Below are 26,436 nucleotides of genomic sequence, written 5' to 3'. Positions count from 1 at the left end.
ATATATATATATATATTGTCCCTGACTACAACCATGATAATGGCAATAAAGGACAGCCTATAAGAGGGAAAACTGGCAGAATTAAGGAAGTCATGAAAGGCCTCCCTGAGAAAGTTTTAACTAAGCTAAGAACTGAAGTAAAAGAAATTATTAACTAGATAAGAAGGAAGAGATGAGCCTTCCAGGTAGAAGAAATAGCATATTTTAAAGCCCTTTACAAGAGGAACAGAAAGAAGGCAAGTGTCTGGCTTGAAGAAAGTGAGGAGTTTGGTAGGAGATGAGGCTGGCGAGGCAGCTGGAATCCTGATAATGCAGAGGTTTTTAGGCCATGTTAAGGATTTTGGACTTTATCCAAAAAAGCAATGAGATCAGGCAACCAAACATTTAGTGCATCTCAATATGATGGAATGTGAAGTACTCATCATCACCTATGGAGTGTCCTTGCCAAAATAGTTGAATCTAAATCTAGTTAAGTCGTTAGAGCTAACTTCCATTTATAGGAAATATGGGAAATGGAAGAACAAGTTAAAAAACACCATAAGGAAGCAATGAGACAAATCTAGAATGTGGAACATTCTCACTAACCACCAAGCCAGTCCAACCAGTCAATGGCAAGAGAAAAAAAAGGAGACGGGAGGAGGCATACTCTAGATGCAGAGATAAAATAACCAAATAGAATGCATGAACCTTGTTTAGATCCTAACTGGAACAACTCAACTGTAAAAGGCATTTTTAAGCAATTGGTAAAGTTTGAATATGGACAGGATATTAGATATAAGGAATTATTGTTACTTATTTTAAAAAATAAGCTGTCTTCCCACTAAAGCTGTAATTTTTATAGCAGAGACCATACATAAAATAGGTATTCAGCATGTGTCGTTGATGCTGATGTTGAATCTTGGTATTTAAAATTTAGGTATAAGGTCAAAAAGTGCTGGAAAATTATTTGTACCTTTCTGGAATTACTGAATTTTTGAGTTGTAAATGACAAGAGGAATTATCTAGTCAAAATAAATTCATGAGGAAAAGGACACAAAGCTAGATGACAGTAGAGCTGGTCTAGAACGCAGGCTCCCAAGTCATGAGGCTCAAGTTACAGCTCTTTCAGTGCAGCTCACAGGGAGCTTCTTACCACTTCCAAGCCCTAGGTAGCTCACAACTCAACTCTTTCTTCTGCCTCCACTTGACTTTATATTCTTGCTCTTCCTCCCAACTCCACCTCCAGGCATTTTAATTTATATTCACTTGACAAGGTTTACTTTCCTTGGGAAAACTGTCAGAAGTAATGCTAACAAAGAAGGAATAATGAGGGAGGAAAAACATTTTAAAACGAAAGTAAAATTAACAGTAACAACAACAGCTGCAGTTCCAAGCTTTTTCCAAAGTTATGTTTCTACTCCCTCCTCCTGGCTTTCAAGGACACATTTTTTTCTAAGTTCTGTCAATGGACACATAATAGCTTTCTGTCAATCATACAAGTGTCAGAGAAAAAAGGTTTTAAGCCATTGGTACACAAAGAATCAATGCTGCTGAAATATTCTCTTTCTCTTCCTTTTTTCTATGCTTCAGCTTTTCTTTTCAAAAATCACAAGCCAAAAGTCAAAATATTATTCTTTATTATAAGCCTTTTGGCAATATATTGCTTTTTAAATTGTGCACATATATTACTTTAAAAAATATTACGTTTTGTAGCCACCCCTGACACAGGAAGGGTTGATAATCACTAGAAAAGGCTTGCCAACAAACTGTGACCCAGAGGTGAGAAGGCTGCTTAGCCAATGACCGGCAAGACCTCCAGAGGGAAGCAACCTAAGACAGGCTGTGTCGCCCGGGGGCACAGATGGAGACACAGATATCGGGAGCAGGAGGGGTTGCTGCCTAGGAGGACTTGCATGCTCTGAGATAAAATATACGAGCACACCAATAACACGATAATATCAAAACAGAGGCCAAGAGAGGGCTCCTTGAGAAATCACTAAGAATTCTTGGCATTTGCTAATTACTTCATCCAGAACACCTGTGTATGTTTAACAGCTGTAAGCTATGTATATATTGAAATGCTAGTTATAATAAACTCAGAGTGGCCATCAGCCCTCTCCGAATCTATCCTGATGTGTACATTGGATTGCGACACCGACACGTTTCAGAAAACCGAATTATAATTATCTAGTACTGTGTTTAACAATATACGGAAAAATTGAGAACTCAGTCAGTACTTTTTTGGATTTATAAGTAAGCCTAGCAATCTAATATTAGCATAGACAAATAATATAGGCAGTAAAGTATGTCAATATATCAAATACTCCAAAGAAGGATAATTATATAAATACAAATGGATAGATATGTGGGATTTAGTAAGTATAAACCAAGTAGAGGAACATGTGTTTCTGGAACCTATTACATAGTGTTACCGAACCTGAAGTGAGTTCGCTCACAGCAAGCCAATCTCTGACACCGGGTGTGGTGGAAGAAAGCAGGAATTTTATTTTTGCACAGCACTGAGCAAGGAGAGAGGGCAGCTAATGCTGAAATCCCAAACTCCCCGAAAAGCTAAAAAGAAGGGTTTTTATTTGGGGTTTTAGGTAGGGGAGGGGGAGTATATGGCCTTACTGGTCGGAGCTTTCCCACCAGCCTGTCTTTGGCCTTGAGACACTTGCAGAGAGGAGGGAGCTCATGACCCTGCTGGTCAGCAGCTTTCCCACCAGCCCGTATCTCTTTGCGGGAGGAGATGGTCCAGGTGCTTGTCCTTGACGGTGTCTGTCTCTGTGGAGGATAGTGGATTCTGGAGGCAGGAAGCCAGAGAGTAAGCAGGGAATGAGCATTTTGGTTTTAACCCCATATATGCTGGGTTTAATGTGGGGAAACTGATATCAGGGTCGGTATCAATAGAAATACCAGTTATCTTCTACTAAGTTCCTCCATTATGTTATATACTTATACTATATATACATATCACTAACTCTCACAACAAACCTTTAGGGGAGGTATTTCTGCCCATATTTTACAGAGAGTAAGAGGTAGGACCAGAATTTGAATACGAGGCTGTCTGATTCCAAGTTTATATTCTTTCCACTACAAAATAAAAAATATACATTCAATTTAAAATTAGGAGGGAAAAACTTATGCTCTTTACTTTTATTCTATCTAATAGCAGCTCATTTTTACCATGTTCCATGATCAAGGCTGACATTCGTCTGGTAGGTTTTCTTGTGGCATAAGGGCTGAAAGCTGTTCTGATTAGTTGAGTATCTGTTCTGTTTGCTTGGTGCCTGTGCCATACTGCTCATTAAATATTTTGAGTATCATACCTGTCCATGACACAGAACTCTGAGTTTTCAATCAAATACTTATTCAGACACTTGAAATCATCCAAAAGCTCTTCTTATGACATATTTTCCATGTCTACAGGTATCCCAGCTCTTCTTCTATGCAAAATTTGGATGATCCTCTCTCTAGGTAAGAACATGCTAAGATTCCCAACTTTTAAAGCAGAAGCCTAACATTTGCCATTTTTATACAGGAAAGAATGGGACACATCTTTAACCCAGTAGTACAAAATTATATGCTCTAGGTTTTCACCAGTGAGTCCAACCTTCAAATGACATCTTGCCTTGTTAAAAATCAGGTTTGTAGCATTTGATATTTGGGAAATCAGTTTAACAGACAGAATACTATGCACACCTTCCTCAGTTCTTGCTATCAAATGAGATCACCAGAAAGGAAAATATCTAGACATTAGCTTATGTCCTTAGATAGAAATGCCTAAACTCAGTTTTATACAAAGTTATATTCTTGGATTTATCAAGATTCAATATAAGAAATGATCACATGGAAAAAAAGGAACCAATGGTATAAATGTTTCAAGGACAAATCTCAATGTCATCATAACAAAAGAAGCATGATTTATTTCTGAGATCTTCATACTCTAGATTTATTCATAAGTTGGTTATCCCAAAGTCAATTTGCCCAACCAACATACATAAAATGTTGTACAAGCTCCTTCAACTGGTAAAGGTACAGAACTACCAAAAAACATGTTCCATTAAGTTGACTGTATCATCCTCTTCAGAAATTTCTGTAACTCCAGCCTGAGATCGAAGAATGGACATGATGTTATTAGATAATTTGTCAAAGCCATTCTGTAAACATACATTTGCCATTTCTTGCCACCTTTCTAGGGAGCAAAATGGATCATTTATCATAAGGTATTCGATGGCATCTGAGGGAAAAAATACAATATTATATTATGGCACTTATTTGATAATCCACACTTCAGACTTAGCAATTCTTTAAAAATAGAAAAGGATATCTTTTCAACTCAGTTACTATTAATCTGATTCTCATACCTGATTCCTATAAGTTTAATGTGGAGTGCTTAGTCCAGTTCATGGTAAGTACTCAAGTGTTTGTTCTTTCTCCTCCTCCTTTTTCATTAACCTTTTTATGCCTCAATTCACCTGCTACCATTTCTCACATTCCCCACCCCTCCATTCATCTCCTTCTTGGTAAGGTTAGCAGATGTTGCAGGCTACAGGGAGGGAGCTCAGAAAGTGAAGAATGTGGGCTCAGGCTCATTCAGAGAGTCTATAAGGTACCACTAGAAACTATCAAATAACTGAGGGCTTATAGGTCTAGTTTTAGGTTTTAGGTCTTAGTAGGCTTATAGGTCATGATCCTTCAAACACTTTTATAAATGTCCTAGTAGTGCTAACCCAAAGGCTTAAAGACTCTTTGGCAAACCCTCCATCCTATCTCTAGAGACCTTTTAATGGTGGGACTTCCATAACAAATATTTTTCTAAAAGAAATAAAAGAAAGGTTTTGTTTATTAAAGAAAACTAATGGTATTATTTACTTCTGAAAATCAATTATAGTGACTCTCTTTGGTATATATCTATTTATAGAACTCATTTCTTACCCATTACCTGCAATATTTACAATACTTAATGGAAGATGGTTTCTTTTTAGAATACTGTCATCACTATTATTTTATTTCTACCATGATTATTATTTTTCTATCAAATAAAATATTTTAGTTGATATCTGTAGTGATAATTTCAAAATAACATTCCCAAATATGTTTTCATTTAAGTTATTATTCATTCTTTGACCCCATATAATAATTTAAAATCAAGTTGTCTGCTCAAGTTTCTATATTAAATTGGAGAAAAGAAAGGAAAAAGTGAGATCTAATTACTCTTCATCCTACTGCCAAGTTAAGTTCAGAGTAAATATCACATGTAAATGATATTTACATACGTATTTGGTTTAGGAATAAAAATTCCAGTTTATGTCTAAATACCATTTAAAATATATATTAAAAATTACTAAATATACAAATATGTTAAAAACAAAGTTTTTTGAATAGTGTTAGCTATTAAAATTATGACATTCCCCTCAAGTTTCATAAAGATTCTCTCTTCATTCTAATTCCCCCAAGAAATATATATTATCACCAACAGATTACTATTGACATGGTGATCTTTACATTTATAATTTCCTAAAGTTAACTCTCGCCAAGAAGGAACTCTTAGGTAGACCAAGTTAGCTCAAACATAGTAATCTTGAACCTTTCCCTAAATAACCCACTACTATTTCTTCTACAACATTTTACTCTGCTTACCTCTTCCACCTTTATTTACTTCTTGAAGTAGCTTAATGCCAACTTTTTTCATATCTGTAGAGAACAGATGAAGTATAGCAAGACCAAAGGATAAAGATGGTGGCTTCCCATTCCATTCTTTAGTGAGACACTGAATTAATTCAGTGTGGGGACATAACTTTATTAGCTTCATCAAGTCATCTGAAAGCAAAAATGTAAAACTATGTCTCAACATCCTAATATGATACATCAACTAGAAACTGGGACCAGCTAATGTCTATACCTGCCAATCAACACTTCTTTTTCCAATCCTTCCAAAGCCTTCAATGAACTCAATAGTACTATCCTCAATCAAAAAAAAAAAAATCATGCTCAGCACAGCAAAAACAAAGGAAAATTGTTTATAACAAAGAGTACTAGAAAAAAATTTATCAAAGAAACTGTCATGTCAAAGAAAAGAAATGTGGTTAAACAAAAAGGATTAGACTGGCAATCAGGAAACCTATTTCTAATCATAGCTTCGTCAGTCACTTACTCTTTTGGATCTCAGTTTTTGCATCTTGAAAGTGCTAGAATAAGTATCTCCAATTTCTAAGGTTCCATCTAATACTGTGCTATGTTTGTCTATATCTTGTTGCTCATATTTGGGCCAACTGCTAGTGAATATGTCTTTCTTTCTTTGCCTTGCACAGAAAAAGGGGCTCAGTAATTTTTTTCCTAAAAAATCAAGTATTTAGAAACACAAAAAAATGAAGATTTTGGGAAGCCATTAGCTAGTCTAAGTAGCTAGAGGTTGAGCCATATGAAGTTGCCTACATTTGACTATTTTTTACTCCAAAAAAGCAATTTCATATGGTTTAATCTACTAGTTAACCATTGAAGTAATCGAAAGCTATAATCACGATTTATATTACTAAATTTGTAAACTTTGTGTTAACTTCCTAAATTTTTTAAAGTAAAAATATTCCTCTTGGGCCACAACAGAGTTCATTTTCAGAATAATTTCTGAGTGGTAGTTCTTTCAAAAACTATCATAAACATAATTTATACTCTGAAAGGCAGTACAAGTTAATCTAGTGTTTATTAAATACATATTTACTGTACTGGGAACTTACGTACATTAAATCACTGCATTTAACATTCAGTATAAGTGAGATATTATTCTCATGTTACAAGTGAAGAAACAGGCTTAGGGAAGTTAATTTTCACAGAATTATACAAATGGTATAAAGTAGAACAGTTCATCTGACCCCCTGAGTTCATGACCTTACAATCTATAGAGCTGTTTCTCCAAAATAATAAATATGTATGTGTGCATCGTATGTGTGTATGTATATATATACACATGCATGCACATACATACACACAGAGAGAGAAACGGTAAAAGGGGAAACAAGGAAAAGCAAAATATAATTCTATATCACTGAAGTCAAACAATTAAAACAACTTTTTCCTAGAGAAGAGGTAGCAGTTTATAATTTGGGTCACTCAAACTGGCCTCCACTAAGGTGAAGCTATTTATATAGCACCTCCCAGCCCCCAACATTTCATAACTCACCCCTCTCTCTCTATTTCATTCAATCAGGTACTCAAATCCCCTATGGCATGAATTGACTAACTAACCAATATTTACTCAATTATGTGCAAGATATGGTCTCTGACTAATTAGAAAGGACACAAATTCAAATCCTATGACCTCCACCCTCTGCTTACAATCCATTTCTTTATTCCTTGCTCTGACATGTTATTAATCATTATTTATCTCATGTATGTTCTGTTTTAACAAGATTATAAGAGTCTATACACCAATTATGGTATCTGTTTAACTCACAAATATCTAAAACAGTGGTTCTCAAAGTATGGTCTAGGGTTTATAAAGTCAAAACTATTTTCATAAAATTACTAAGTGGTTATTTGCCTTTTTCATTCTCGTTCTCTCACAAATATACAGTGGTATTTTCCAGAGGCTACATGACATGAGATATTACAACACACTGAATATAGGGGCAGACATGGGAAGCCGGCTATCTTCTCAGCATTAAAATGTCTATTAAAGCAGACATTATGGAGATTTGCAAAAATATAAAACAATGCCACTCTTTTCAAGAAATTGTATGGTTTGGGAAAAGTTATTTTTCATAAAAAATATTTTATTTATCATGACATGTGATGTGTTTAATGTTATTTTGAATGAATAAATAAATATTTTTAAGTTTTCTGTTTTAACATCTAATAGGATAAATATCAATAGATATAACCCACATAGATAAACGCTCTTTGGGATCTTCAGTGCTTTTTAAAAGTGTAAAGGAGACTGAGACCAGAAAGTGTGAGAGCCTCAGATCTAGAATAATCCAGTTTCCAGATAAGTACATTCAATTGTTGGGGAAGGTGAACAAAGAAATCATTTTGGGCTTTATTCTACAAATTATTAGGGGGGAAGAAAACAAAAAGAGTCATTAATTCTAAAGCAGATGCTCTATTAGTCAGATTTACACTTTTGGAACAAAAGACTTTTTTAGGACTTTTCTGTTTTGTGTTAATTCGTTTCTGGGTTTTTTAAATTTGTAAATATAAAGCTGATAGTTTAAATCTGAGCGAGAACATTCTTTTCTGGAGCCAGAAAGCATTAACTGAATCTGTCCACTGAGGCCAAAGATGACACCTTGGAAAGCTATGGCTGTTTCTCCTTAAAAAGTAAACTAAGCAAAGGAACTTTTCAAACATTGTTTCTATCTTCTAAGCTTAATTTTTATCAGGTTATTATTTTCATCTTATGATGTTGTGTTAAATAAATTCTGAGGGTAAACATCAAGGTTCTAACTATATAGGAGTGTTATTACTTCTTAAATTAATACAATATATATTTATTTTAGAGTGTAATGCACCCCTAGAGGAAAAGAATAATACGTTAATGAGTCAATCATATTTCAACGTACTTATGGGAGGGCAAATTTTGCAAACAAAAAACAAACTTCACATTTCATTTAATAAAAATTACGAGAGTAATTAAAAACTATATTCCATGTCTAAACCCTGACTAACTAAAATAATTTTTACCTATGGAAAAATAATACTTAACACAGAAACTAAATCTGTATGCTTATATAATAATAATAATAAAATACATAATTCATTCAACAAATATTAATCGAATAGTACCTACTATGCCAGATTGTATTCTGTTACTGTGTGTGTATAGGCAAATTACTCACCTCTCTGTGCCTTAGCCTCTCTGTGGAAACATAATTTTTCATCTATAAAACAGGGATAATAAGAAAACCTACTTTATAGAGTTAATATAGGGATTAAGTGAGATAATGCATGTAAAAAGCCAAACTATTAGCTATTATTACACTAATAGTACCAGGCATGCTTACATAATAAATGAAGAAATTAGTAACTTTAAAAAATAGATTCTGAGTAAAAATCAACCTATTGTTTGAAAATGATTAGATTCAACAGCCATAAAAGATCCTTTTTCCTGGAAAAATGTAATCTAAAAGTGCTGTGTTTTGTTGCATTTTGAAACTTCTTAGAACCGAGGTACACGTCCTGTAAATGAGGACTGACATAGGCCTGGATATGGGAGGCCGTCAGGTCTGCCTGTGCATTGAGGTTACTGCTGAACCAGGTTCACAGTCAGAGCTCAAGTCATTCAGCTGGGGTCACCCTAAAGGCCACAATTCTCTCAGATCAGAGCCCAGTGGCAACCTAGGCATTTCAAAATTTTGAAATCAACATTATTTCACAAATTCTCCCTTTCTAATGCTTATATCATAGTTTAGAAGATCATATATAAAAAATAAGTTCAGTTACTTTTTAAAAATCCTTTAAGTAGCATGGTCTAATACATTCGCAAAATTTATCTATAAAACTGTATATTTCAGGACTATCCAGTTATAAATGTTTATGTATTGAGGAAATATGTAATACATTTGAAAGTCTAGCATGAAAGTCAATCAGCTCCAGTTTAACTGTTTTCACTGAAAATTACAAAAGAAATCTACTTATCAGTATATGTAAAACGGACTTAATAATGTAAATCCAAAATATTGCCTACTATCATGGATGCTCTCACAATTAAAGTCCAGAAATGGAATGTATACACATAAGTAGACGTTTTTACTCACCAGAAGTAAAGTCCTTGAATTGTTGTATGTATTCCATGGCCCCATGAATCTGACCCTGTTTACACAGGCAAAGAAGAGCTTTCTTGTGCAGGCCACACTCACTGTAGATGATCTGAGCTAAAGCCAGGCACTTGGCCTTGTTATAAGTATCCTGTTCCCCATAATCACAAAGCACATCCCCAGCCTCCTCAGAAAACGTCAGCCTGGAGCAAGCAGATCAATAAGGCATACGTTAGAGAATTCTTGCTGGGGATGAGAATGAAGTGTTTGAAAATTCAGCACAGGAGAACTGGATTTTCTATGGTCTGTAAAAATTCCAAGTTAATAGGCAATTGATGTAGGAGAAATTAAACATATCTAAGATTTAACAATAAGAAGAACAAAAACAATCAGCACACACTCCTTAGTTTTTAAAAAATCTACAAACAAGGTTAAAACTTTCCTGAAAACACTGGTGGGATTTAAAATTACAAGGTAAACAAAAATTCTCTCATAATTAAGGGTCTCAATGTCATCAGTGGTTATCTGGATTCCAAACCCTGTAGAATGTAAGAACTTATTAAATGTTGGTTAAAGATAATGACACCAAATTATTAGCTCAAAATTAGGGACAAATCTTACAAGCATTTGTGCTGAAAGGAAAACAAAGAAAGTTATTTTTAAAATTGTTATAGATTTATAAGAAACAACAGGAAAAAAATAGACATAACTATGTCTATTAGGAGACACTGAAGAAGCAGTTCTTTTGAGACGGCTTAATTGAAAGATTTCATTTGTCATCATATTTTGTGCTATCTTCATACACAATTGAAGTGGACCATCTGTACTATCACAGTATCTCTACCTAGGAAGCTATCAGCATAAGCCAAAAAATATTTGGGCATAATTAAAGATACCACTTCTAATTACTGGTTGTATGGAGATTGTGCTTTAGTTATATTTTTAATTAATAGCTACAGAATAATAGCAATCACATCATATTGGCATCTGTATACATGAAACGAATTGCCAATAATATTAAAATGAGATCCTGACGCTCTTATAAAATGTCTCTTTACTGAAAATTTAGTAAATAAAACCCTCCGTGTTTGTTAGAGTGGACAGCAGAGAGGTGGGTCTAAAATCATAAGGCAGCTTCTGAGTAAAAGTCAATTATTTAGTAAGCAATTCCCTGACTTTCATATTTTAATTCCAAAATATAGGTTTTGGTAGCTACGGCCATGTTTCCTGAGGCTGAAAAAGTAACTATTTTTGTTTTTGTAGTGACTGCATTATCAGAGCAACATAATAATACCAGTATTTTAGTATTTATTTCTCTTATTAACACCATTGTTTTAATTTTTTACGTGGTCACCATCATGATGCTGTTCCACCTGAGAGGAGGCCAGAGTTGAGGACTGAGGTTGCTCTCTCTTGGCTTGTCACTTTCCAAAAGGATGATCAGGAAAGAAGAGTATGATTAAGAAGAAAAATTACCCAAAGGGAGGAGGAAGGTCAAGCCCCAAAAGAATGGAATAGGCCTTGACAGAAAAAAGGGGAAAGAAAAAGAGGGATTCGAGCCCTGGGGGAAAGGGAGGTAGTCAAGCAGCCCAGACCAGGTGGAGGAATGAGCCTGGGAAACTCCCTCTGCTTTTTTCCCTCCAATCACCTCATCATAATCCTCTTTCTGTTTTGGGGGGTTTTCTTGTTTTGTTTTTGAGGTAGGTTAGCCCTGAGCTAACATCTGCTGCCAATCCTCCTCTTTTTGCTGAGGAAGACTAGCCCTGAGCTAACATCCATGCCCATCTTTCTCTACTTTATATGTGGGATGCCTGCCACAGCACAGCCTGACAAGGGGTGCCAGGTCTGTACCCGGGATCCAAACCGACAAATTCCAGGCCGCTGAAGGGGAACATGTGCATTTAACCACTGCGCCACCGGGCTGGCCCCTCTTCTGTTTTCCTAAAGCTCCCTTCTTGGCTCTCCCCACCTCTACTCCCAACTCTAAGACTCTTTGAGGGACTTCTAAAAGTGGATCTGAGACCAGACTGGCTCTGGAGAATGCAAATGACTAATAAAATAAAATATGTTTAACTCCATTAGTAAACTAAGGCATATTTGATTATAAACCAGATTGTAGATTTTTAAAAGTCAAAATGAAGGTAATATATAATCACTAAAATTATGCATATTTATGTACTGTCATTTTATAGGATTGGGTTTGTAAAGTTAATTTTCAGAAGATATTTTTCCTCTTCTAGGAAGGAGCAATGTCTGCAATTTAGAGAGCTAATACCAGTAAAGCATCATTTCATAAATGTTGGCTTTGTGGGTCAAGTGATTATACTCTTCCCAGGTAAGAATGATTAAGAGGGCCAAGGTTAGTCTATAACCGAGGCTGCTTTAGGGCTGACTCTGTGCTGAGCTTCAGAGAAAGAATTGGAGAACTTTTTGTTTAGGGGAACTTTTTAAGGTAGGTGGTAGAGGCCAGGTCATCAGAGTCAGAGATCAGGGGACAGAGGCTAAGAATAAAGAATGTGAATTGCCTTGAGTATTCTATCATCTCAGGATCCTTAAAGGTGGTGGTATGTTCCTAATTTATGCAGTCAAGGAACTGCATAAGAACTTAAATTCTTACAAATAAGAGGTAGAATGGGCCAAGAACCATCTCTATAGGCAAGGAAATTAATCTTGTCTGAAGCGTCTTTGCACTAGATAAGAGGTGTTAGTAGTGAACATGCACTTTGTGATGACGTCCTCACTTCTGAATCATTTCCGGTGCTCTCTGACAAGTGCTTTCTGTGGTGGGTGTAGAAGTGTGACCAGGCAGAGGAAGAAAGAAGGAGGCAAAGAGCGAAAAGAAGGGTATACCTATGAAGTTTCCTAAAACAGAATTAACTATTATGTGAACAGTAAGTGAAGGCCATAACAAAAGGGAGTGGGAGAAAGATACAGTAACCTGTATTAATGTAATTTTGGTGCATAAATTCACTTTTAATTCTTATTCACAATTTTAAAAATGACCAAAACATGTAAAAATAACTAGGTACCTATGTTAATAGGTGTACAATAAAGAGGGAGCGGGAGAAAGACACTTTGCACTAGTAAACAACAATGCCATCAATCTATGACAGCTTTATGACTATCTAGAATTGTGCAAGGGAAATGATGACTTTGGAATGGATGACAGTATGCAGTAGTATGCAAACTCGCAAATTTTATGGCTGGGACATTTCTAAGTCATGGATTTGTTATTTAGAGAACGTTTACATTAGTTCATCAATCTCCCTTGTGAAACACTTCTTAAAGATGAGAATTGTTAACTACTCTCTAATATATATCCTATGTCCCTATGCATTCAGAGCCAAGCAAGCATAGCCCTTAGGCTGCAAAATAAGCAGGTCATGGCTACTAGAGAGATGACAAGGAGGCCTTTCCTCACTCTGCCTTCCAATACTCACAGTGCAACCCATGTCCACACAGACCCAGCAAAAGCAGCTGGTATCTATCCCCAGATGGATCCTCATAAGCTGATAGACTCAAAACAAGTGTCCTCTTTTTTGGACCATTGCCCCTTCTCCAGCTGATTACTAACAGCTCACAGCTGCCCCCTTCTCCAAAGAATTGCCCTCAGCTGACTGGAGTCACCCTGCCCAGAAAATTTTGCCTTTCAACCCCCAGTAGTCTAGAGCTGATGACTAATAAGGGATACAAAAGGCCTGTCCCATAATCAAGGGAAAACAACTCTGTGGTACAGTTTACGGTCCATAGCCCTCTCTCGCAATATTGGCTAATACTAAACTTTACCTGAGGTCACATCCTTGCTTTGTTCTTTCCCCTTCCCTATCCTATCTCACTCCTTCCTTACAAAATTTCCCAAGGAGGGGTCTATCAGTAAATGACATGTACCCAAATCCAATTGTCATGCTCTCTTCAAAGGAATACGGAACCTGAGTGCCAAACATATTCCTCTCTGCCCTGTTATGTAGCAACAGTCCTGCCTTCTCATGACAATCAAAGTCAACCAGGGCCTCCAGACTCAGCCTAAAGTTGCAGGCACGGAAAGCACAAACTCCCTGTGATGGTTAATTTTATGTGTCAACTTGACTGGGCCATGGAGTGCCCAGATATTTGGTCAAATATTATTTTGGGTGTGTCTGTGCAGATGTATTTGCATGACAGTAACATTTGAATCAGCAGACCGAGTAAAGCAGATTGCCCTGCTGAACGTGGGTGGCCCTCATCCAATCAGCTGAAGGCCTGAATAGTAAAGAAAGGCTGACTCTGCTTCAAGTAAGGAGGAACTCCTCCCTCCTGCCTGACTACTTTGGCTAGGACATCAGTCTTTTCCTGCCTTTGGACTCAAACAGAAACACTGGCTCTTCTTGAGTCTTGAGCCTGCCAGCTTTTGGACTAGGACTTACACCATTGGCTCTCTTGGGTCTCCAGTTTACTGACTGCAGATCTTGGGACTTAGGCTCCATAATCACATAAGCCAATTTCTTATATATATACATATCATATGGAGATATATACACATGTCCCCTATTGATTCTATGTCTATGGAGAACTCTAACTAATATACTCCCTAAGCAGGCTACTAGGAGTTGAGCAGAGCTACTCTTTATCTCCTAGACCCAAGTATTCTGCTTGTTGGGGATACAGCACCATGTAATTTTTTTCTCCTACCTTTTTTTTAATTTAAATTTTTTAAAAGCATGGAATATAACAAGTACAGAAAGGTGCATAAAACCAAGGCATTCTGTTCAATGATTTCTCACGGGTCAAAGACTCACAAAACACAAACCAGATGAAGAACACTATCATCGCCCTGCAGCCCCTCTTGTGGCCTACTAGTCATTCCATCTGCTCTAACCTGAGTTTTAAAGTAAGGTGTTTCCTTGATTTTCTTGATTGTTTTATCACCTAAACATGCATCTCTAAAAACTTACTTTGCTCATACAGTGAAATATACACCTATAATTAAAGGCATAAGGGAGAACCCATCCTAACTGCTGGTTTTTAGCACAATCTTTTATCTTTTCCTCTTTTGCTTACTCTTGTCTCTCCCTTCTATCATCATCACTCTGTGGAAGCATGGGTACAAGATATATATTCCCTATATTTCTCTTGCTTATATCATAAAAATATATATACATTTACACCAGTAGTTTGTCTTTGTTGTATACATTTAGATCATTTTGTACACACTTTTCTGCATCTTACTTTTCTTTTTCTTTTTCTTTTTTTTTTTTTTTGAGGAAGATTAGCCCTGAGCTAACATCTGCCAATCCTCCTCTTTTTTCTAAGGGAGACTGGCCCTGAGCTAATATCTGTGCCCATCTTCCTCTACTTTATATGTGGGACGCCTACCACAGCATGGTGTGCCAACTGGTGCCAAATCCCAACCAGTGAACCCTGGGCTGCCAAAGCAGAATGTGTGCACTTAACTGCTGCACCACCAGGCCAGCCCCTGCATCTTACTTTTCTTTCTTTCTTTTTTTTAATTGAGTTAATGATAGGTTACAATCTTGTGAAATTTCATTTGTACATTAATGTTTGTCATTCATGTTGTAGGTCCACCACTTCACCCTTTGTGCCCATCCCCCATCCCACCTTTTCCCTGGTATCCACTAAACTGTTCTCTTAGTCCACATTTTTAAATTCCTCATCTGAGTGGAGTCATACACAGATTATCCTTCTCTCACTGGCTTATTTCACTTAACATAATTCCCTCAAGGTCCATCCATGTTATTGCAAATGGAATGATTTTGTTCTGTTTTCCAGCTGAGTAGTATTCCATTGTATATATGTACCACATCTTCTTTATCCAATCATCTGTTGATGGGCACTTAGGTTGCTTCCATGTCTTGGCTACTGTAAATAATGCTGCAATGAACATTGGGGTACATAGGACTTTTGGGATTGCTGACTTCAAGCTCTTTGGATAAATACCCAGTAGTGGGATGGTTGGATCCTATGGTAGTTCTATTTTTAATTTTTTGAGGAATCTCCATACTGTTTTCCATAGTGGCTGCACCAGTTTGCATTCCCACCAGCAGTGTATGAGGGTTCCTTTTTCTCCACAACCTCTCCAACATTTGTTACTATTAGTTTTAGATATTTTTGTCATTCTAATGGGTGTAAGGTGATATCTTAGTGTAGTTTTGATTTGCATTTCCCTGATGATCAGCGATGATGAGCATCTTTTCATGTGCCTATTGGCCATCCGTATATCTTCTTTGGAGAAATGTCTGTTCATGTCTCCAGCCCATTTTTTGATTGGGTTGTTTGATTTTTTGTTGTTGAGTTGTGAGAGTTCTTTATATATTATGGATATTAAGCCTTTGTCAGATATATGACTTGCAAATATTTTTTCCCAGTTAGTGAGTTGTTTTTTTGTTTCAATCCCGTTTTCATTTGCCTTGAAGAAGCTCTTTAGTCTGATGAAGTCCCATTTGTTTATTCTTTCTATTGTTTCCCTTCTCTGAGAAGACATGGTGTCCAAAAATATCCTTTTAATACTGATGTCAAAGAGTGTACTGCCTACGTTTTCATCTAGAAGCCTTATGGTTTCAGGTCTCACCTTTAGGTCTTTGATCCATTTTGAGTTTATTTTGGTGAATGGGGAAAAAGAATGGTCAATTTTCATTCTTTTACATGTGGCTTTCCAGTTTTCCCAGCACCATTTGTTGAAAAGACTTTCTTTTCTCCATGTATGCCCTCAGTTCCTTTGTCAAAGATAAGCTGTCCATAGATGTGTGGTTTTATTTCTGGGCTTTCAATTCTGTTCCATTGATCTGTGTACCTGTTTTTGTACCAGTACCATGCTGTTTTGATTACTGTAGCTTTGTAGTATGTTTTGAAGTCAGGGATTGTGATGCCTCCCGTTTTGTTCTTTTTTCTCAGGATTGCTTTAGCAATTCAGGGTCTTTTGTTGCCCCATATGAATTTTAGGATTCTTTGTTCTAATTCTGTAAAGAATGTCATTGGGATTCTGATTGGGATGGCGTTGAATCTGTAGATTGCTTTAGGTAGAACGGACATTTTAACTATGTTTATTTTTCCAATCCATGTACATGGAATGTCTCCATCTCCTTATGTCATCATCCAATTCTCTCAGAAAGGCCTTGTAATTTTCATTATATAGGTCCTTCACTTCCTTAGTTAAATTCACCCCAAGGTATTTGATTCTTTTTGTAGTGATTGTGAATGGTACTGTGTTCTTGAGTTCTTTTTCTGTTAGTTCGTTATTGGAGTATAGAAATGCTACTTATTTATGCAAATTGATTTTGTACCCTGCAACTTTGCTGTAGTTGTTGATTACTTCTAAGAGTTTTCCAATGGATTCTTTGGGGTTTTCTATATATATAGGATCATGTCGTCTGCAAACAGTGAGAGTTTCACTTCTTCCCTGCCTATTTGGATTCCTTTTATTCCTTTTTCTTGCCTAATTGCTCTGGCCAGGACCTCCAGTACTATGTTGAATAAGAGTGGTGATAGAGGGCATCCTTGTCTCGTTCCTGTTTTCAGGGGGATGGCATTCAGTTTTTGCCCATTGAGTATGATGTTGGCTATGGGTTTGTCATATATGGCCTTTATTATGTTGAGGTAGTTCCCTTCTATCCCCATTTTGTTCAGACATTTTATCATAAATGGCTGTTGGATCTTGTCAAATGCCTTCTCTGCATCTGTTGAGATGATCATGTGTTTTTTATTCCTCAGTTTGTTGATGTGGTGTATCACATTGATTGATTTGCGGATGTTGAACCATCCCTGTGTCCCTGGTATGAATCCTACCTGATCATGATGTATGATCCTTTTGATGAATTGCTGAATTCTGGTTGCCAAAATTTTGTTTAGAATTTTTGCATCTATGTTCATCAGTGATATTGGCCTGTAGTTCTCTTTTTTCGTGCTGTCCTTGTCAGGCTTTGGTATCAGTGTGATGTTGGCCTAGTAGAATGTGTTCAGAAGTGTTTCATCCTCCCTAATTTTTTTGAATAGCTTGAAAAGGACAGGTATTAAATCCTCTCTGAAAGTTTAGTAGAATTCCCCAGGAAAGCCATCTGGTCCTGGGGTTTTATTCTTTGGGATGCTTTTGATTGCTGTTTCAATCTCTTTCCTTGTGATTGGTCCGTTCAAATTGTCTGCCTCTTCTTGAGTGAGCTTTGGGAGATTGTAGGAGTCCAAGAATTTATCCATTTCCTCTAGGTTATCCATTCTGTTGGCATATAGTTTTTTGTAGTATTGTCTTATAATCCATTGTATTTCTGCAGAGTCTGTTGTTATTTCTCCTCTTTCATTTCTGATTTTGTTTATTTGAGCTTTCTCCCTTTTTTTCTTTGTACGTCTGGCTAGGTGTTTGTCAATTTTATTTATCTTCTCAAAAAACCAGCTCTTTGTTTCATTGATCCTTTCTACTGCCTTTTTCGTTTCAATAGTATTTATTTCTGCTCTGATTTTTATTATTTCTCTCCTTCTGCTGACTTTGGGCTTTATTTGTTCTTTTTTCTCTAGTTCAGTTAGGTGTAGTTTATGATTGCTTATTTGGGATTTTTCTTGTTTGTTAAGATATGCCTGTATTGCGATGACTTTTCCTCTTAACACAGCTTTTGCTGTATCCCATTGAGTTGGTATGGCATGTTATCATTTTCATTTGTTTCCAGGTATTTTTTAATTTCTTCTTTAATTTCTTCAATGATCCATTGCTTGTTCAGTAGTGTGTTGTTTAGTCTCCACATCTTTGTGCCTTTCTCAGCTTTTTGCTTGTTATTAATTTCTAGCCTTATAGCATTATGATCAGAGAAGATGCTTGTTATTATTTCAATTTTTTTAAATTTGTAGAGGCTTGCCTTGTTTCCCAACATATGGTCTATCCTTGAGAATGTTCCATGTGCACTTGAGAAGAATGTGTATTCAGCTGTTTTAGGATGAAATGATCTATATATGTCTATTAAGTCCAATTGTTTTAGTTTTTCATTTAGCTCCACTGTTTCCTTCTTGATTTTCTGTCTGGATGATCTGTCAATTGATGTGAGTAGGGTGTTGAGGTCCCCTACTATTATTGTGTTGTTTTCAACATCTTCCTTTAGGTCTGTTAATAGTTGCTTTATGAATCTTGGTGCTCCTGTGTTGGGTGAATAGATATTGATAAGTGTTATTTCTTCTTGATGAAGTGTCCCTTTAATCATTATATATTGTCCCTCTGTGTCTGTCTTTACCTGCCTTATTTTGAAATCTACTTTGTCTGATATAAGAATTGCAACACCTGCCTTTTTTTGCTTGTTATTAGCTTGAAGTATTGTTCTCCACCCCTTCACTCTGAGCCTGTGTTTGTCCTTGGGGCTAAGGTGTGTTTCCTGGAGGCAACAAATTGTTGGATCTTGTTCTTTAATCCATTTTGCCACTCTGTGTCTTTTTATTGGTGAGTTCAATCCGTTTACATTGAGAGTGATTATTGTTGCATGTGGACTTAATGCTGTTAATCTGTCACTCATTATCTTGTTTTCCTGCGTTTCTTTTCCTGTGTGCTTTAGCCTACCCATTTAATACTGCAATTTCTTATGCTGGGTTTCTTAGATTTTTCCTTATTTATGTTTTGTGCCTCTGTTCCATTTTTTAGTTTAGTGTCTACCCTGAAGTTTGTATTTAGAATCTCGTGTATAATATAGTCTATTCTCTGGTGGTCTCTTACTTACTTGGCCTATACTGATTTAGACCCTTTGCTCTTCCCCTCCTAAATAATTATTTTCATTTCTTATTCCAACTCGTGTTATGAATTTGTAGTTAGAGTGATAAGATCGTCCTTGCTTTGGTAGTTTCCTTACCTTTACCCTAATGCTGTAGTTGAATATTTGCTATCCTGTTCTGGTTCTATCCATCAGTCTCCCTAGTCTGTGGTTTGTGACCCCTTTCTCCCTTTTTTCTTTTTTCAGGTATGAGAGCCTTCTTGAGGATTTCTTGTAGTGGAGGGCTTTTAGTTACAAAGTCCCTTAACTTTTGTTTGTCTGGAAAAGATTTAATTTCTCCCTCATATCTGAAGGAAATTCTTGCTGGATAGAGTATTCTTGGCTGAAGATTTTTATCCTTTAAAGTGTTGAATATGCCATTCCATTCTCTCCTAGCTTGTAAGGTTTCTGTAGAGAAATCCGCTGAAAGTCTGATAGGAGCTCCTTTGTAGGTTATTCTCTTCTTTTTTCTTGCTTCCCTGAGTATTCTTTCTTTATCTTTCCTTCTTGCCATTTGTACTACTATGTGCCTTGCAGTGGGTCTTTTTACATTGACAAATCTACGAGATCTGAAATCTTCCTCTACACACATTTCTCCATCAATCCCTGGATTTGGGAAGTTCTCTTCTATAATTTCATTAAGCACACTTTCTGCTCCATTTTCCTTTTCCACATTCTTGGGAATTCCTATGATCCTTAAGTTCTTACTCCTCATTGAATCCACTATCTCTCAGAGATTTTCCTCATTTTTTTAAATTCTTAGTTCTCTTTCTTCCTCTGTCTGGAGCCATTCAGCCTGTCTATCTTCAATTATGTTAATTTGCTATTCTATGGTATCTACACGGGCATTCAGGGAATCTATATTCTGTTTTATCTGGTCCATTGTGTTTTTCATCTCTAGTAATTCTGTTTGATTCTTCTTTATAATTTCAACCACTTTTGTGAAGTAACTCCAGAACTCATTGGCTTATTTCTCTATCTTTCTCTCTACCTCATTGAGTTTTTTGATTATAGCTGCTCTGAACTCATTATCACTTAGTTTACCTAATTCCAAGTCCTCAGGACTTAATTCTATGTTTTTATTGTTTTCCTTCTGGTCTGGGGCTTTTATAAATTGCTGGATGGTAGAGGAGCGGTTTTTTTGCATGGTGGTAGAATTCGGTTGCAGTTACAGCCTGTCGCCACTAGATGGGGGTCGAGAGCCACATGTTCTGAGCTCTCTGCCTTTGGGCAAGATGGTGGTGCCCAGTGCGCTTTCTGTGAGGGAGGGGCTGCTATTCTCACGCGCCAATCTGGATTCGGATCAGTTCTGTTCTCTAGTCTCCTGAGGCCCTGGGTTTATGGGGTCGCCGCACACAGAACCTTTCCCCTGTCACCGGGTTTCCACTGAACCAGCAGCAGGAGTCCTGGATGATCCCCTAGTCATGCAGCCCCTCCCCTGCTCCTTCCCGGACTGGGCAGCAGGGATTGCAGACTCCAGGGGAGGGAGCGATGTTCTCTCCTACCCATTCCAGCGCCTCCGAGGCCGTCAGCAAGGTCTATGTTCTCCGCCTTCTTGGTATTGTAGGTCTCTAACGTGTTGGCATTAGATTTATTCTCTGAAATTCAGTTCTTCCAATCCTTTGTTGTATTTTGGAGGGGAGAGAATCCCGGGTCAGCTCACCCCGCCATTTTGCTCTGCCCCTTGCCAGCACCATGTAATTATTTATTGGTTTAAGGCGTACACTTCATCCTGAAGGATGTTACTCCATCTTCAAAACTTGCATCATCTGGACACCACCTGAACCATCCATGAACCAAGTTTGGGTTTTTTTCTTTCTCTGTCTGCCGATCTTACATAACTCCACTCCTGCATGAGGCCATAGGGGAAGAGTTGTGCAAGCAATATCAGTGAGTCAATGGTAGTTGACATGGGGTCTGGTCCACCTATTGATGAAGCTTACTTGTGTGCTCTGGATCTGCCTGATCATGATCTTGGTTGTACCTGATTTTGGGTGGACTCTTCTGAGCCCCTTGACCTTATGACTTGGTTAGTCTGTCAGAATCCAGTTCATGATGAGCAGTTCTAGTTTCACAGTCATTGATGTTCCACAGATAACTGCTCCAACTTTAGCAGGACCCAGTAGATGTTTTTTGAATAGTATATAGTTGTCTGTCACAGGTGGCAGATAATCTACTGGGATATCTCTGGGTAGTCCCATGCCAATTGAAAACCGTTAGTGGGTAAATCAATAACCATGGTTTGATACAGGCATGGTAACCACAGTTATCCTACCAGACAAGCCATCAAAATCAACAGAAGTATAAGAGTGAGAAGAACGTAAAATGGGTGATAGAAGATAAAGATAAGTACTAATTAATATCTTAAAATAATTATAAGTGAATGAAGCCAGACCAAGAAGAAAAAAAGAATACATAATATATAATTCCACTTATATAAAATTCTAGAAAATGCAAACTAATCCATAGTGACAGAAAGCACATCAGTGGTTACTTGGAGATGAGGAGGGGAGTGCAATCACATGGTGGAAGGACAGAGACGGCATTACAAAGGGACATAAAGAAACATTTGAGGGTTATGTATATGTTTATTATCTTGATTATGATGATTTCATGGGTATATACATATATCAAAGCTTTTCAAATTGTACATTTTAAATATGTGCAGTTTATTTATGTCAATTATATTGCCATTGGCTATATTTTATGCTATTTTTTAGAAACTCATCAAATGGTACACTTTAAATATGCATAGGTTGTTGTATGTAAATTCTATCTCAATAAAGTTGTAAAAAACAAATTACAGCTAGGACCAAGGGCTATAGTTCACACCACTAACCATTCTCTTGTAAGTTTCTCCTAGAATTATGACCACAGAATCCTGGAGAAGTTGTGCCTGGATGGAGTGAACTTAATGTGAGAAGCAAATAGATCTGTGTTGTGCAAACAGGTGAGTAACATACATGCTGTTTTGGTCTCCTGCCCAAATCCTTCTGACTGGGCTAGTATACCCCTCCCCAGCTGCTCTGGGTGTTGGCTGCCAGTGCCTCACAGGTCCCTCCCTTCTATAGTGAATTGCCCTTGGCTGGTGGGAGCCACTGTCCCCAAGAAGTCATGGGCTCACACTCCATCCAGGCAGCCTGCAGCCCTTGACTTAATGATAGAGAGGTACAAAAGGCTGGCCCTTTACCTCAAGGAGGAACAGCTCTGTGGTGTGGTTTATAGAGCCACCCCTCTATAAACAATGCCAAGGTTAGAACTTGCCTGAGGTCACATCCTTGCTTGGCTCTTTCCCCTTCCCTATTCTGCTTCACTCACTCCCTTATAAGTTTTTCTTGAGAAGCCCTCCCTTTATCAAACACGTGCACCCAAATTCCTGTCTCAGGCTTTGGTTCTAGGGAACCCAACCTAAATGAGCCCTGGTACAAATCCACCAATCTATGCTGAGACCCAGTTCCAAGAAGCTACCTCCTGCCTATCCTTGCTGGTTTGTATGTTCTTCTAAATGCTACCTTGGTCCATATCCCTCCAGCTTGTAAGTTTTCTCCTGGGTTTATCCTTTACATGTGCTCATAGCCTGTCTGGAACTAGGTTCCTGATTTATCCCTCCAAGCAGCATGATACCAATCAATGCTTTTCTATCTATACTGATAAACTTCCAACCACCACTAAGTGGTCATGAATCATCTTGTAAATTGCTGTGAGTCAACTCATGATCTGGGCTCATTGTGACTAGGCCCCATTACTCCATGAATGCTTAGTAAATATCTTCAAACTGATTAGTCAGAATAGAGGCCTGAAATAAATGCTCAAATAATTTATTGATAAGAAAACTATTAAAATGTTTGAGAAGAACAAATAACTTTATTAACCAAATATCAAAATTAAAAGTTTAACTTTGCTTACCTTTCCTGGGTGACCCAATGGATAACTAAATCTAAACGTTTTTCAGATAATCCACATTTGATTCCTTCCAGGGTTAGTTCTGCACCAATAGGACGTCTAAAAGCATGACTTGTGCTAAAGATAGCCTCAAAAAATAAGAGCAATGGAAAAGGCTTTCCTCTAATTCTTCCAACAGCTACAGAGGGAAGAAAAGTTCTTGAGTCAAATACTTTAAGTAACAGTTTGCTTTTTCTTACTTTATATTATTATTTTCATCTCTTTACATTTTCTAAAAATTTTCATCTAAAACTACATATTTGTAATTTTTAACTAACGCTTATGGATTAAACTTTATATTTTGGATAATGACTAAATATCACATACTATGTGAAAACCGAGGCAGAAATTAGAGTGCTGTGTCTACAAGCCAAGGAATACCAAAACAATGCTAAAGGAATGTGGACAGCCACCTACAAGCTAGAAGAAAAACATGGAATGGAATCTCCCTCAGAGTCTCCGAAAGGAACTTTAAAAAGCAGAAAGAATATACCACCAGTAGACCTGCACTATAACAAATGTCAAAAGTAGTCCTCCAAGCAGAAGGAAAATGATACCAGATAGAATTATGGATCTACACAAAGGAATGAAGACCAGAAATGGTATATGCTGTGAATATAAGTATTTAGAAGTATACTGTTTTTATACAATACATCAAGTGGTATAATACTACCTGAGGGTAGAATGCAATAAGCTAGATATAATCCATAAACCCTAAAGCAACCACCAAAGCAAGACAACAAAGAGTTATAGCTCATAAATCAACAAAGGAGAAAAATGGAATCATAAAAAAATTCAACTGATCCAAAAGACAGCAGAAAAAGAGGAAGAAAGTAATAAAGAAGAGATGAGAAAAAAGGGAAAACAAATAAAACTCAACCATGTCAACAATCACATTAAATGTAAATGATCTAAATATCCCAATTAAAAGGCAAAGATTGTCAGATGCATAAAAAAGTAGGATCCAGGGCCAGCCCAGTGGCGTGGCAGTTAAGTGCACACATTCTGCTTCTTGGTGGCCTGGGGTTTGCTGGTTTGGATCCTCGGTGCAGACATGGCACCGCTTGGCAAAAGCCATGCTGTGGTAGGCATCCCACATATAAAGTAGAGGAAGATGGGCATGGATGATAGCTCAGGGCCAGTCTTCCTCAGAAAAAAAGAGGAGGATTAGCAGTAGTTAGCTCAGGGCTAATCTTCCCCCCCCCCCAAAAAAAGTAGGATCCAAGTATATGTTGCCTAGAAGAAAAGGCAAGACACAAATAGATTAAAAGTAAAAGTATGGAAAAAGATATACCACGTGAATACCAATCAAAGAAAGATGGAATCACACTTCCAATTTCAAAACTTACTACAAAGCTATAGTAATCAAGACAGGAAGACAATAATCTAGATAAGGTAGATATCTAGAGCAATAGAATAAAGAGTCCAGAAATGAACCATAAACACTTACAGTCAATTGATTTTTGACAAAGGGGCCAAAATAATTCAATGAGTAAAGAAAAGTCTTTGCAACAAATGGTGTTGGGAAAATTGGATATACAAATGCAAAAGAATAAATTTGGACTCCTACCTCACACTATACACAAAAATTATCTCAAAGTAGATCATAGACCTAAATGTATAAAACTATTAGAAGAAACACAGGATCTTAAGATAGGCAAAGATTTCTTAGATGCAACACCAAAAGCTCAGCCATAAAAGAGAAGATTGGTAAACTGGACTTCATCAAAATTAAAAACTTTTGTGCTTCAAAAAAACACCATCAAGCCTTCCACTATGTGAGGATACAATGAGAAGTCTGCAACCCAGAAGAGAGCCCTCACCTGACCTTGCTGGCACCCTGATTTTGGACTTCCAGCCTCTGGAACTGATGCCTTTTTAAAAATCATTCAAAATGAGGGTGTTAAATCCCTGTAGAGTGGCCTTCCCCCTACCTTCAATGTACTGGTATAACTATGAAGTTTTAAAGAAATGGTTGTGTGCAAAATCTGGTTTGTATGAACCAATATTTATGATCAACTTTACTTCAGGGGCATTGTCTGGTTCTTTTGCAGCAGTTGCAACTTTGACGTTTGATGTGGTAAAAACACAAAAGCAGACACAACTTTGGATACATGAAAGTCATAAAATTTCTGTGCCTTTGCATATGTCAACCTGGGCTATAATGAAGAACATTGTCGCTAAGAGTAGGTTTTCTGGATTGTTTACAGGCCTAAATCCTCATTTAATTAAAATTGCTCCTGCTTGTGCTGTTATGATCAGTACCTATGAATCTGGAAAAGCTTTTTTCCAGAAACAAAATGCTTGAAGACAGCAAAACTAGTGATGCTGTTTCAATTTGAAATAACAGCCACAGCCAAATAAGTTGGAGACTCTTAGGCTTCTGTCAATCACAACTGCAGCTTGCGTTAGCATTTACCTTCTAGGAACTTATATGTATGATTTCATTTAATGCTGACATCATCCTGATGCCATCACAGAGAAGACGGTGATGTTTCCATTTTATAGAGGAAGATTAGCCCTGAGCTAACATCTGCTACCAATCCTCCTCTTTTTGCTGAGGAAGGTTGGCCCTGAGCTAGCATCCATGCCCATTTTCCTCTATTTTGTATGTGGGATGCCTGCACAGCATGGCTTGATGAGCAGTGATAGGTCCACGCCTGGGATCCGAACTGCTGAATCCCAGGACGCCAAAGTGGAGAGCATGAACTTAACTGCTATGTCACCAGGCCAGCCCCTAGAGTTTGCCATAAGGAAGAGGCACAGACAGGGCAAGGCTGGGAAGGAAGTGGGTATGGTTACAAAAGGGCAGCACAAGGGATCCTTGTGGTGATGGAACTATTCTGTATCTTGACTGTGGTGCTCTAGACACGAACCTACACTTGTGATAAAACTCAGTAGAACTGGGGCCGGCTCCGTGGCCGAGTGGTTAAGTTCACGTGCTCTGCTGCGGCAGCCCAGGGTTTGAATCCTGGGCACGGACATGGCACCGCTCATCAGGCCACCTTGAGGTGGCGTCCCACATCCCACAACTAGAAGGACCTGCAACT

The 26,436-nt window shown here is 37.4% G+C and overlaps 1 protein-coding gene across 5 annotated transcripts in view; it reads right to left on the bottom strand.

The window, feature by feature from the left end:
- Positions 1–3,921: 3,921 nt before the first annotated feature.
- Positions 3,922–26,436, bottom strand: part of CLHC1 (clathrin heavy chain linker domain containing 1) — a 62,441-nt gene continuing 39,926 nt past the window's right edge. For 4 of the 5 annotated variants that reach the window (XM_046660217.1, XM_046660219.1, XM_046660221.1 and 1 more), the window contains 4 exons: positions 23,351–23,525; positions 9,735–9,937; positions 5,623–5,802; positions 3,922–4,219 (listed from right to left, as the gene is read on the bottom strand). In XM_046660217.1, the coding sequence (XP_046516173.1) occupies positions 4,023–4,219; positions 5,623–5,802; positions 9,735–9,937; positions 23,351–23,525 (755 nt within the window). In that variant the 3' untranslated portion in view covers positions 3,922–4,022. The remainder of the gene's footprint in view (positions 4,220–5,622; positions 5,803–9,734; positions 9,938–23,350; positions 23,526–26,436) is intronic. The other variant, XM_046660218.1, reaches the window with a different exon arrangement.

Source organism: Equus quagga, chromosome 5 (genome assembly GCF_021613505.1).
Source record: "Equus quagga isolate Etosha38 chromosome 5, UCLA_HA_Equagga_1.0, whole genome shotgun sequence".
Lineage (NCBI taxonomy): Eukaryota > Metazoa > Chordata > Mammalia > Perissodactyla > Equidae > Equus > Equus quagga.
The sequence above is the reverse complement of the archived record's forward strand: the minus strand, read 5'-3'. Positions and strand labels throughout refer to the sequence as shown.